The sequence below is a fragment of the Arachis duranensis genome, chromosome 10 (genome assembly GCF_000817695.3).
Source record: "Arachis duranensis cultivar V14167 chromosome 10, aradu.V14167.gnm2.J7QH, whole genome shotgun sequence".
In the NCBI taxonomy this organism is placed as follows: domain Eukaryota; kingdom Viridiplantae; phylum Streptophyta; class Magnoliopsida; order Fabales; family Fabaceae; genus Arachis; species Arachis duranensis.
The window spans coordinates 394,943-409,861 of NC_029781.3; the positions used below are offsets into that span (position 1 = coordinate 394,943).

Sequence of the window (14,919 nt, forward strand, 5' to 3'; positions counted from 1 at the left end):
TATTAGGCATCACATTCAACAACTTTGCACTCCAAGAATTCTATTTCCGTTGTATTTTTTGCCGTGGCCAAATATTCAAAGAATTAAGCTAATGTTATATGTGCTTCACCCTAAGATATACCCTAATAATCTTTAACAGAAATATCTAACTTTGCCTCATAAATAGTCACATCTAACCTGTTTTTGAGAATTATTATTGGATTGACAAAAATTGTTTTAATTAGTTAGCATGGCTAGCATGCAAATTGAAATTTGAAAGATTTCTTTTGACATCCCAACATTAGTTGTAAATTTGTAATTATGAAATAATTATTTAGTATATTTACACGTACGAGTAGCCTTTTTAGTTTTTATGGACCAACTATTTCTCCCCAACCCTCTGTTTTATTAGCAGTTGAATATTTCACTATTATTTAGTTGCATTGCTTTTTGTAATACACAAATGCTGATAATTTTAATATAAAAATTTATTTGCAGTTGTTTTTATATAAAATTGTTAATTAAGATTTAAGAATTTTTAGATAATTTAACATATTTAATTAAATTGTTATTTAACAGTTTTCAATTATCAATTTTGCATAAAAAACGTATGCATGTGAGTGTTCACCTAATTTTAAGGTTATTTGGTCAAATAATAATATAATATAATAAAAAGCAATTGTTTGTACATAATTATTTGATGAAGAATGCTAGGAGGCCAGTAATTTTAGTGTTTTGTAATCATCAATTGATCATCAATAGTATTTTGAATGGTGTAAGATTACATCTAATAGTAGGAGATTACTTACTTTTATTTTGATAATTAAGTACTGACCATGCAAAAAACAAAAAAATTGCTGCCCCTAGACTTTTCTTTATTTTATTATAAAACCGGATTGAATGGCCAACATTTCTTCCATTCGGCAAACCCTACATGTCCTAATACCTACATACATAATTAACAACATATCCGGATGTAAAAAATATATTTATACAAAGCTTTACAGAAGTTGATCATATTATATAGAATACAAAATTGAAACTGCACATATATATAGTTTTCACCTCATCAAGGGAATGGAGAGAATCAAAAAACAGAGGAAAACAGAGACATATACACTACAAATCTTAATCTACATCTTTACACAGTTCAATTATATCCCTCCCTAGTTATTCTTAGTTTCCTGCTAATGTTTATAGTCTTCATTTTGAACTATATAAAGAAAAAAAATATGTAATTGTTCCTGTTTAGTAATCTGAGTCGAGGTATAACTCCTTCTTCCGTGTGTATAGAGCTTTCTGTCCTAAGAGCGCACACGCCGAGCTATACTTCAGCCGTCAAGGAACACTGGAGGAGGTTGGGACCTGCAAAGAAACTCCAACGCAAGTTAGTAAGAGTAGAAGATGAATATCAAATTACTCAGAATGAATAGTGTACCTCTTTCATGTCAAGAGTGGATATATTTATAGAATTGTTGTGGTTACTTAGTGGATCTAATATTGTGGTAACTGCTCTTTAATGAGCTTGTTTAGAGAGATTTACGGAGAGATTCCTGTTGGCACGTAGTTATTTGATTTGATAGGATAAGTCTGTTAGAAGATTAAAGTACGTACTCTCCACGTACTCTTGAATATCACGTGTTTATTTAGTTTTAATCATATTCCGATTTATAGTTTTACCTGAGCCGAATTATAGCCAACAGACGGATCAGTAATAATATAAGAATATGACAAAGTTGAAGAAATAAAAAAATGTGTTGTGAAGTGATTAACAAAGAAAGGAATGAAAATGAATCAATGGCCAGCACCAGGACTAGGGACACATGTGAGAAGAACTCGTTCAACACTAATGAGGTTTCGTGCAATGAGCTTCTCATCAACCTCCATGGCATGTCCCTTCTTGCTCGGTGTGGAAGCCGGCACGGTGCCCTTTGGAAGGGAGCTGGAGAACAAGCTGCTCTTTGGAGAAGGGTCAACAACCTTGATTTCCCTGTTTTCCCTGAGTTGAAGTTTTCTAGCTTCTGAACAACAACACATGGAAGCAGAGAAGATAACTAAGAACAGAACAAGCAAGGTTACAAAGCGAGGCATGATGAGAAGGAATGAGAAAAAAGCAAGTGTTGGGAGAATAATAATATCAGGATTATGAGTGTGAGTGAAAAATGTAAGAGCATTGAAATATATAGAGAGAAGGAAAGAGAGAGGGAGGGAGCTTGGAGACCAAGTTTTAAGGAGTGGCCAAGTCAAAGAGAAGAATTTGGAGTTTGAAAAACGGTGTGGAATAATGTTTAATGGTAAACTAATTTAATAAAACAAGGGTCATGTTCATACTATCATACTAGTCAGAATAGGGAGCAATGTTCTTTTGGTATTGAATTTCAAATTTCCAAAATAGCCATGTGGCTAGCTAAGCCGCCGCCTAGTCCTTTTGGTAATTTCCTTTCACTTTCCTAGCTATGTTTTCATTTTTCTACACCAAGGGTCCACTATAATTAATGCCTTGTAATTGGATGTAGTTTAAGTTGGGTTTTATCGTAGAGTAAATACTCATAGTCGTTCCTGAGATTCACGCAAATATCCATAATAATTCCTAAGATCCTGATTTTTTTATTGTAATCCTCCAGATAGAGCTCCGAGCACTCAAACTGGTCCCTGACCATATTTCAGGTGATGACTCATCATCGAAGTGCTGACGTGGACATGGATTGCCACGTGGGAGGGGTCCAAAACGTCGTCGTTTTAGGTTTGGCGCCCTTGAAAGCCAAAAACGACGCCATACACAAACACTTCACTTCACTCGTCTCTTCTTCTTCCATCCTCTGACTTCTTCTTCATCTCCCCGTCAATGGCGTAGCCATAGGGTTGTATTCGCTGGGTTTAGAAAAATTTGAGAGAAGAAATAATCCGATCAGAAGTTGTTATCGTTCTTTCCCTCCTTCACCACCATAAGCACGAGGTTCTGACTTTGTGATCGGACTCAAGGTAACCTTCTTTTTTTTTTTTTCAATACAGTGTTGATTGATGATATGCAAGTTGTTAGTATAGTTGAGGTTATGGAGTTTTGGTGTCATTGTAGTGTCTAGGGTTTGAAGGCTGGCTGGGATTTGTGGGGTTGCTCTATTTAACCCGAATGAAACAGGGATGAAACAGGGAGTTGTATGCAGGATTGAAAAAATATATTTTCTTGTGGTGATTAATTTTTTTTAATGCATTAGTAGGCTTTCTTTACATTATGTCTTAATACATGTTCCCTTGTATTTTCTTTTTGTATTTTCTGTAGGTAGCACCTTATGAACGTCCTGTACTAAGCAAGACTTATCTTTTTTCTGAGTGTAAGTTGTGATATTCTCTCTCCCTCTATGCTATAATTATCTTGATGTGACCATTGGATTTTGCAGCCCCTGCTAGACTTCCTGGTTTCCATGTTTGTGTTGGAAGTGGAAGAAAAAGATTGCTTCCTGAGTAGTATAATGAGGAAGGTGATTATTACGTTTGGTTCAGCACAATTATTGGATAGTTTTAAGGACAGCTAGGCTCTCATGCTAAGTGAAAACAAGAGTAAATTAGAAAAATGGTCCCTAATAATGATTTTCTAAATGCAAATTTAAATATTTGATTGCAGGTATAGAGTTGATTCTTAGCACAGAAATAGTGAAAGCAGACCTTGCTGCAAAATCTCTGACAAGAGCAGGAGGAGATACATTCAGTTACCAGATTTTGTTGATTGCAACCGGCTCAACTGTAAGGATCCAATGGCAAGTTTAAGCATAATTTATGCCCCGTGCAATATAACCACTAATCACCCTGCATATTTGTTATTTTTCTAAAATTGATATTAGTTCATTGTCTTGCTTTCCTATTTGGCATTAATTGCTTTTATTTTGTTTTCCAGTACTCAAGGCATTTTCTGTATCCTTGTCCAGCTCAATCATTGGGTCCTGAAAACTTGGTTTGGAGAATGGTTTGTTACTTTCTGTTTTGACATTTTTCGATATGCTTGACCCTCAATATTCCTAGACTGCTTCTTTTAGGAACTGAATGGCATTGTTCTCCTTTAACTATGGCATTGTTCTGTTTATGATGATGCTACAGATGGCTGGGAAGGTGGTGAAGCTTCATTCCCGAAGATCACAACGTGAAGTTCAAGGGTATGAAAAAGAATAAGAGATGAAGTCGGAGAGGAGATGAATTATATGAAAATTTGGGGATTTAGGGTTATATATAATACGAAGAACCAACATCGGTACAAATTGGAAATTAGCCAGCTCAGCTAGTCGTTGGACCCTCCAACGTGGCAATCCGAGGCCACGTCAGTGCTCCGGTGATGACTCATCACCTGAAATATGGCTAGGGATCACTTTAAGTACTCGGAGCTCTATCTGGAGGACTACAATGAAAAAATCGGGATCTTAGGAATTATTATGAGTATTTGCGTGAATCTCAAGAACGACTATGAATATTTACTCGTCATTTCATCATATTGTAGAGTTTGAAAGCAATCAGTATTCAAGATGGTGGTTGTTGCCGGCAACACCATCTTAGGGTGTGAAGAAAAACGAAACTGGAGGTAGTAATTATGGCCAATTCTCAAATGTCAATTTTTTACCAAACTTATCTTTTATAACAAGTTTTAAATATTTAATATTTTTTAGCAATTAGACATAAAAAATAAAATTTAATTATTAAATAATAATTTGTGAGTAATGAATAGTTCACATAGTGTACAGCAGATGAGAAAAAAAAAAGTGATTGGTTTGGTATTTTGGTAGAGACGAAAGGAAAGGAAGCCGCGTATTGTTGTAGCCGTGTAGGTGCCGACAATAAGAGCCGAGCTGTAAGTTACTCTCACTTTCATGACCATCAATATTAATCCACTAACCCATAAAAGAGTTATTATTCTATTTAGTCAATACTTAACTCTTAATATGATCATTTGATATATAATTTGCCACAGGTTTTAACATCATGTATGGTGATGACGCTTGTAATGCGATCAAAATGTTAATAATCTTACTTGCACTCAAAACAGGTACCATTTTTGAACCTAATTGATCAAGGTATGTTGTTAGTCTTCTCTACCTGTAGCTAGCTGTTTTAGCCTACTACACATACACATCATTAATGACATCAGCAGCATCACATTCACATAATCACTTTGATATTATGCCGTCATGATTTCCATATTAATAAATACGATTTTTATATAAATATATATGTTTTACCTAGCTATATATGGCATAGCCGCCTGTGAAATGGTCACAAGATTATAGAGTTATATATTTAGATGAAAAAACAACTATTTATACCCATCAATTTTATAAACGCTGACAAAAGTATTCATTAAAAAGGAAACTAACGTTGTATCCATCAAAGATAGATTCTGTACGACAAAAGTAGTCAAATCTTAAATTTATGTTGACTTTTTAATAAAATTCCAAAATTATCCCATCATTATCTTCAACCCCTCCTCTCTTCTTTCCCAAATTTCAAACACCTCCATTTCTTAAAAATCCTAATTTCAATACCTAAAAATCCCAAATTATCATTTTCTTAACCCTAATCTTAATACCCCTTTCAACAAATTTCAACCCTCTCTTTATTCAGCAATTTAACCTTTCTTCTTCTTCTATGGTTCAATGAACTTGCTGGGTTTCTCTCTCTCTCCCCTCAAGAACAACACACTACTACTACTCATCATCATCAAACTCGTTTTGGGCTATTCAATCTCACTGCACAAGATGATGTAACTGTTGCTGATGATGGAAACTGCTTCGATCTCACTCCTTCCACTCATGCTACTACTACTCTCAACCTCCCTCCTTTTCCCATCTATCAAGAACCCTTCAACAATCATCATCACGTTTCTACTCAACAAGGTTTATTAATTTCTTTTCTCTTTTAATTTCTCTATTATTATTATTATAAATTACTCTTTTTTTTAATTTTCCTTTATCATCATAGATTGGAAGGAGAATAACTACATCAACCAAAACCTGCAATTGAAAACTTCATGCAACAACAACAATAATGTTGACAACAACCACCACCACCATCACCAACAACCCAAACTCGAGAACTTCCTCGGTGGACACTCCTTCGCCGATTATCATCATGATACGGTACCAATTCATTGGGAGACTACGTCTTCCAAAACTGCTCTCAGCCGGAAGTTACAGCAGGAGGAGGAGAAGGCTCTGCCGGCGGCAGTGGTGGAAGCACAAACTCAATACACCATCAACACGTGTTGATGAAGGAGGTGGTAAAATTGAAAAGAATAAAGAGAGGGTTGAAATTTATTGAAAGGGGTATTGAGATTAGGGTTAGAAAAATGATAATTTGGGATTTTTAGGTATTGAGATTAGGGTTTTTAGGCAATGGAGATATTTGAGATTTGGGAAAGAAGAGAGGAGGGGTTGAAGATAATGGTGGGGGTAATTCTAAAATTTTATTAAAAAGTCAACATAAATTTAGGATTTGGCTACTTTTGTCGTACGGAATCCATCTTTGATGGATACAACGTTAATTTCCTTCTTTAATGGATACTTTTGTTAGCGTTCGTAAAGTTCATGGGTACAAATGGTTATTTTTTCTATTTAGATAGCTACATATAGGTAGTATGGCTCATGCATATTAACAGGATATATTACGGGGCTAATTCTATGTTGCCTATGAATTTTCGTTTAAATTTGTCTAATTTATTTTTTATAGTAAGTTTTGATTTTTTAAAATTATTTATTCTTATATCTTTTAAATAAAATAATAACTTTTAACTCTTTTTAGTAAATAGGCACCACCTTTTAGGCACCATAGCATTCACCATATCACGGTGCCCCTTAATTTAATAAAAGCTTAGGTAAACGGCTAATTTTTTTTATATGAGATTGATATGTGAGTTATGCTGAGTTATGGAGTATTGAGGAGATATAGTAGATTTTCTGTCTGTACACAAATAGTAGATTTTCTGTCCGTACACAAATCGAACCCAGGATTTTCTGCTAGTACACAAATCGGACCCAAAATTTATACAAATCGGATTTAGAATTTTCTGTCAGTACACAAATCGAACCCAAAATTTTCAATACCTCCAATCGGACGATCCGATTTGTCTTACACAATTTTCATATCTTAGTAAAATACCATATACCTTCATAACTCTGCTATACACCAACCCTTCCTCCATATTAAAATTAAAAAGTTCTAGGTAAACCTCTTATACTTTCTCCCTATTATTAATCAATAACTTTTTCCTCACTCTCAGTGTCATGGGCATTTAGCATTAGTTGAAGTCTTAATCGTATAAATTTTTATTATCTGTCAAATGAATATGTCATAATATAATTATAGATAAATAATAATCATTAGTCAAGTATAACATAATATAATCTTATGCATGTTGTTTGAAGGATTAATAAATTATCGAACAGATATTTGCAGGCGCATAACTAATTGAAGGAAGACACTACCAGACGTGGACTCATAAACGGATAAACCTTAACAACCCTGGGCTTTATTAAATACCCACTAATGACGATGGATTAGACATTAGAGTCCAATATAATTATTTGTTTTATAACGAATAAATGAGGATTCTTTTGTTACATTATCAATATATATTCGTACGACGACTAATTAAAGGTAATCGTGTCATTATATATGTATGTTACATTATATATAAAATTTTGCAAGCAGGTTTAGGCTTAGGAGAAATTAATCATTTTCTTCATAGCACCTTTTCCCGAGGAAGAGAGAAAAGTTGTTTTAATTTTTTTTTAATTTAAATTTTATAATATTTTTTAATTTGCAAGATTAGAATTTTTAATATTTATTTAAATAAATATAAAAAATGTTAAGTATCTTTTAAAATTTAACCTTTAGTCAGCTTTTATAATTATTTAATTAACTTTTTTTTGGTTACAATTATTTAATTAATTTAAATATTTATTTTCATGTATTAGTTGTTTAAAAAATTAAAAAAATTATTTATTTATTTTTTTTAAAATTGAATAAAGGACAACATTTAAATAATACATAATTACACTGTTTAAATATATAAGATAACTAACTACTGAACTAATTCAATCCAAATTGGTTCAAACTTTTCTTTTAAAGGGAGAAATTAAAGTAAGATTACTATATTTAATTATTAAAATACATTATTGAAGGTATAATATCTTGTAACATAAATTAATAACCAATACATTTTTGTCCTCTCGTTTCTTTCTCTAGAAAAGCAATTCATTGGCAAAACATATGTTCATATGTCAATAATTTCTGCTGAAAATTGTATGAATTTCATCTTGTAATGAAAATATCAGAAGTACTTACTTGTTTTATTGAACAATTATGCTATATTATGGTTATGAGAAAGTATAACGAATTAATTTTATTTTAAAATTTATAATTTAAAATTCAGACCTAAAAATTTGAGTTAAAATTTAAAATTTAAGATAAATAATCTAAATATTTTATTTTGGCTAAAAAATGAAAAAATACTAAGAGCCACCATACCATCAAAATTTATTATTTTTGTTAATATTTAATTATCAATTCAATTATTTTAGTCTAATTTTTTTAATTTAATAATTTAACAATATATTTTATTTCATATTTTTAAATATTAATGACTAAATAATAATTAAAAATAATAAATTTAGATAATTTTTAATATTTTTTAATAAATATTAATTCTTTAGTATTACTTAGGGTTAAGTATGATTTTGGTCTCCAACGTAGAGGTCGAAAATCGAAATCATCCCTAACTTTTTTTTTGCTACAAAATAGTCCCCAAAATTTCAGTTTGTTGGGGGAGGGAGAGAAGGGGGAGAGAAGGGGAACCGCCATACCGCCGCACCGCCGCTCTGCCGCGCTGCTGCCCTGCCGCTTGCCGCATCGCACCCCACCACCAGCTTCTTCTTTTTTTTCTTCGCCGCCCTGCTGCCCTGCCATCCTGCCGCATTGCACCACCGTACCACCACTAGCTTCTTCTTCTGTAAATTGGATTTTTTGTGAAATTTTGGATTTTTTGTGAAATTTGTTGTGGAATATTGTTGTTGCTGAAACTTGAATTTGGAATATTGTTGTTACTGAATTTGTTGATTATTGTTCAGAGTATATATTGTTTGAATTTTCTGATGATGATGATGATGAGGCCATGATGATAATGATGATGGTAGTGGTGGGTTCTTGTTCAGTTTGGGCTTCCGGTTGATTTTGGAGAAAATTCTTATAAAGATGATGATGACTATGATGATACTGGTGGTACTGGTGGTGGTGGTAGTGGTGGTGGTGGGGTAAAGGGAGGAGAATATTTTTATTCGAGGGACGATTTTAAAACAAATTGAAACTTTGGAGACCATTTCACAAAAAAAAAATTGGAGACAATTCTGATTTTCGACCTCTACGTTAGGACCAAAATCAAACTTAACCCTGTTACTTATCATCATTACGTACACGTTGCCATTTACAATTTAGATTAGCTTATATATATGGCATTCTTTAGAGCTAAAAATTTATGAGTTAAAATTTAAAATTTAAGATAAATAATCTAAATATTTTATTTTGGCTAAAAAATGAAAAATGTTAAGAGCCACCATACCATCAAAATTTATTATTTTTATTAATACTTAATTATCAATTCAATTATTTTAATCTAATTTTTTTAATTTAATAATTTAACAACATATTTTATTTTATATTTTTAAATATTAATAACTAAATAATAATTAAAAACAATAAATTCAGATAATTTTTTAATATTTTTTTAATAAATATTAATTCTTTAGTATTACTTATCATTACGTACACGTTGCCATTTACAATTTAGATTAGCTTATATATATGGCATTCTTCTCTCGTATCAATTTTTTTAAAAGAAAAAATTAAAAACTAACCAAATTTATTATTTTTGACTTGCACTTTTATTTAGCTATTAATTATTAACTAAAAATAATAAATTTTAATTTACTGATTTTCTAACTTTTTTTTCTTAATTATAACGTACATGGTCTGGTCCAAAGTAACCACGAGGAAAATTAAATTATAAACAGTAAAGTACGTACGGTTCAAAGGTTTGACAAAATGATTCATTCATCATGTTCATATATTTGTATGAGACAAACTGCAGAACTGGCCACACAGTCGTATATATATGGGAATCTTTCTCGTGAAAGCAAAGAAAGTCAACAACATATCTATAATTGAGAATTAAGATTAAATATCAACAGTTATTATCATTTAATATTACACTTGAATAGCTAATGATACATATAATTGTCCTTTTTTCTAACTCCAACACTGTAAGCAGACCCCATGTGATAATTTCCTGTTATACAACTTTATATTCACAGTGCATGTTCAAGTGCTGACTAATAACACCGTAACCTTTGGCAATTTAGAAATCTTCCGAAGCATAAGCATGGAGATATATATCTTGTGTTATTATATCCTAGTATGGAAAGTTCATTGGGATTAATGATCAAACTATTTGAGAAAGCTAAGCGGCACTTAACCAAACTGGGATCTCTAAATTAATTTTAAGGGTGTGTTACATGCTTGGTTTTAGAGGGTTTTGGAATGAGAGAAAAAAGTTTTGGAAGATTCTAGTGATCAGTATAGAACATAAATAAACCAACTTAATTATATTGCACCATTTAGTGTCGGTAATTTACATTAAAATTTGAGGGTTTTTCAAAGAATATATATCAAGTAATTGACACAAGTCAAATAATATATATCAATCATGTTACATATATGTATAAAAAATTATACTATTAAATTAATCCTTCATAAAATATATTTAAAAATGAGTTAAATAAAATATGTAACAAGTATTTTTGAATAGAATTATGTTATGTATATATCAAAATCAGTTACCAAAATCAATTACTAGTATAAAATATATGTTAAAATATAAATATACATTAAAAATAAATTAAATTACATATGTATTTATAAATAAATACATTGATGGCTGATTTTAATGACTAATTTTAATGTATAAATAATATTTTTGTTTTGAATATATATACCAAACCCACGTGACTACTCACATCCCATAATTATACGGCGTTAGTAATAAGACAAGCGCGATTAATGGAGACATGTGAGTAGTTAGTTATAGCTAGTTATATACAGTTACACCGTTGTGCATTCATGATATCCAGGCTCTAACACACATAAATCCGTTTTGAAGATATTATTCTGAGTGAAAAGAATAGCTCATGCAATGAAGAAATCTAAAGTCGGCGATTGTTGACTTTAAAAATACAAACACATGACGTTCAATAAATTAAAGAAAGAAAGATAAGAAAAGTCACCAAAGCACTCTGTGTGAATTGTGATAATAAAAGCGCAAGCAAGAAAAGAAAAAAAGAAGAAATGCTGGAAAGAATGGATGCACAGAAGCCTTGAATCATTCACCCATGTCACCACCTTTGACGACATTGGTTACCTAATTACCGATTTACCTCTTTTCTTTGCCTCCTTTGGCATCATAAAGTCCCAACAACTAATGAGACTCATGACGCACATGCAAATAATGCAATATGATTCTTCTCACAATGTTGTTTAGCAAATATATGCGTATGCATTATTCTTTAGTAATAGATTTAAGGATTTCCTTATGTCAAATTTTGTATATAAAGTCTTAGTTTGTTTGTCTTCTTTTTTTCAATTAAGTATATGAAACTTTTAGTGAATGATGGTCAGATTTTGTGTTTAACATATATTTTCGATTGGTTCATTTTGAAACCATGTTGAATGTTGATTGCTGAAATTTAATTATCGGGTTAACCACCAAAAATGCTCCCGAATTATTCAAACGTCGACAAAAATACACCCGAATTTTACTATCAAAAAAAATATTTTTAAATAATTTAAAAACACAACAAAAATATCCAACAGTAAATATGTATTTTCAAAAAATGCCTTAGAGATTGAATTTTGATGCAATTTTTTGCAAGAATAATTATAAAATTGAGATATTATTATTCTTAAAATTTGATGATTTTTCGTTAAGTATATAGTTTTTTATAATTTTTTTTGTTAACAACCAATAATACTTTTAAAAAATCACAAAAAAATATATACTTAACAAAAAATCACCAAATTTTAAGAATAATAATATCTCATTTTTCTAATCATTTTTGCAAAAAATAGCATCAAAATTCAATTTCTAATGTATTTTTTGAGAAATACATATTTAATGTTAGTTTTTTTGCAATATTATCTAACATTAAATATGTATTTCTCAAAAAATACATTAGAGATTGAATTTTGATGCGATTTTTTGCAAGCATGATTAGAAAAATGAGATATTATTATCCTTAAAATTTGGTGATTTTTTGTTAAGTATATAATTTTTTTGTTAACAACCAATAATACTTTTAAAAACTCACAAAAAATATATATATTTAGCAAAAAATTACCAAATTTTAAGAATAATAATATCTCATTTTTCTAATCATGCTTGCAAAAAATTACAATAAAATTCAATCTTTAAGGTATTTTTTAAAAATACATATTTACTACTAGGTATTTTTATTGTATTTTTAAATTATTTAAAGACATTTTTGTCGATAATAAAATTCGGGTATAATTTTGTCAGCATTTGAATAATTAAGGGGTATTTTTGATAGTTAACCCTTAATTATCTAAAGTAATTTTTATATTTAAATCTATCTAGTAACACCTTTTATTTCTTTTAACTATTTGCAGTTCTAGTGACACATTATTATAACAACTTGACACGCAGATATAACATATTTATATAAAATTTTAGTAGAAAATAAAGATGTCAATATTTAAGTGGAATTGCAAATACTTAGTGAAAAAGGAGAACCATGAGTAACAAACAATTGAACTCTTTCTTTCATGTACAAGATCCATAGAATGTTTTAGAAAAGACGCAAAGACCCATCAATAAATCGTTTGTAGTTCAACGGTTAGGATAATTGCCTTCTAAGTAATAGAGTCGGGTTCGACTCCCGGCTAATGCATTTGATTGATGAATTTATTTTGTATAATTTTGATATGCAGTTTCCTTTAATTTTAGATATTGATTCATATTGCAGAACTTCGCCATTTCAAATTTCAATGTTGATATCATTAAATAAATCAAGGTACAATGAAAAACTGGCAATTTGGAAAGTTGCAATCGTCTCCTCGTGAATTTGCTTTGTTTCTGCAAAAATGCTTGAAGGTCAAAGGCTTGAGAGCTGGCATGCAGGTCCATGCCACGTTGCTGACTTCTGGAACCAACATGAACACTTTCTCTCTGAGTTCAAAGCTCCTTGCTATGTATGCTGGTTGTGGTGATCTTAAATCAGCAAGGCTTTTGTTCACAAAAATTGAGAACCCAAATGTCTTTGCTTTCAATTGGATGGTTCTTGGTTTGGCCTATAACGGTTACTATGATGATGCACTTTGGTACTTTCGTTGGATGCGTCAGCTTGGTCACTTGGGCAACAAGTTCACCTTTCCCATTGTTCTAAAGACCTGCGTGGGGTTAATGGATGTGAACAAGGGGATGCAGGTTCATGCCATGGCTTGTGAGATGGGTTTTCATGATGATGTCTCTGTTGCCAATGCTCTCATAGATATGTATTGTAAATGTAGACTGGTTTCTTATGCATGCCAAGTGTTTGATATAATGCCTGTCAGAGATGTTGCCTCATGGACATCGATGATTTGTGGGTTTTGTAACTCAGGGAAGATTGAGGAGGCGTTGGTGTTGTTTGAGAGGATGAAGTTGGAAAGATTGGAGCCAAATGAGTTCACGTGGAATGTTATGATCGGTGCATATGCTCGGTCGAAGGATACCAGCAAGGCTTTTGGTTTCGCTGATAGAATGAAGAAAGAGGGGTTTGTTCCTGATCTGGTTGCGTGGAATGCATTGATTTCTGGCTTTGTGCAGAATCATAAAGACATGGAAGCATTGAAGTTGTTTCGGGAGATGCTAAATTCAGGGATTCAACATAATCAAGTAACTATTGCAGCACTGCTTCCTGCATGTGGATCATCAGGTTATATTATATGGGGAAGAGAAATTCATGGATTTATACTAAGGAAGGGGTTTGATTTCAATGTTTTCATTGCAAGTGCTCTTATTGACATGTACTCAAAATGTGGGAATTTAAAAGATGCTCAGAATGTATTTGACAGCATTCCGAATAAGAATGTTGCATCATGGAATGCAATGATTGATTGCTATGGAAAATATGGAATGATTGATTCCTCCTTGGAACTGTTTAGAAAAATGCAAGAGCAAGGTTTGCAGCCAAATGAAGTTACTTTTACATGTCTTCTTTCAGCATGCAGCCATAGTGGTTCAGTGCAAAAAGGCTTAGAGATATTTAGATTAATGAAAGAACATTACGGGATTGAGGCAACTTTGCAGCATTATGCTTGTGTTGTTGATCTCTTATGTCGCTCTGGAAAGACAGTTGAAGCATACGAATTTCTCAAGACGATGCCAATGCAAATGACAGAATCGATTCCATCTGAATTAATATAATTATTTATTTGATCAAATCAAAATAATAATTAAATAATTCTACAGCAAAGATTAGAAAACTCGTTAGTGTGTGACCCCATAGGTTCAATACTAAGCGGGTAGTAAATTAATCATACTAAATTTACTAATCAAGGTTGGCGTCTAGCAACACTCTTCAACGACCTGATAGTATGAAGTAATATATTTTTACTAAGAACCTCAGAAGAACAAAGTATAATTCATTCCATCTTTCCAACTCTTGGTTAATCTTTAGAGTATGGTTTAAATTTCAAACTCTAACTTGTTACCATTGTTATAATGAACTTTGAATGACCTAAGAAACTCATTTCTTCATTTATTCAATCCCCTTGGCCAAGGTTTTATTCATCCCAGTCATTATAATCATAGAGTTCAAACTCTTTACCGAGAGTTGACGGATTCCTTATTGA

At 31.6% G+C, this 14,919-nt stretch overlaps 2 protein-coding genes across 2 annotated transcripts; one reads left to right on the top strand and one right to left on the bottom strand.

Annotated features, from left to right (window-relative positions):
* Window positions 1–1,741: 1,741 nt before the first annotated feature.
* On the bottom strand, window positions 1,742–2,075 carry LOC107468103 (precursor of CEP14-like). Its single transcript, XM_016087339.3, has one exon. It carries the CDS (start codon window positions 2,068–2,070, stop codon window positions 1,774–1,776), a length of 297 nt encoding a protein of 98 aa, XP_015942825.1. The 5' UTR covers window positions 2,071–2,075; the 3' UTR covers window positions 1,742–1,773.
* Window positions 2,076–13,102: 11,027 nt separating this feature from the next.
* On the top strand, window positions 13,103–14,491 carry LOC107468081 (pentatricopeptide repeat-containing protein At5g59600-like). Its single transcript, XM_016087318.1, has one exon. The coding sequence runs from the start codon at window positions 13,103–13,105 to the stop codon at window positions 14,489–14,491; it is 1,389 nt and encodes a 462-aa protein (XP_015942804.1).
* The last annotated feature ends 428 nt before the right edge of the window (window positions 14,492–14,919 follow it).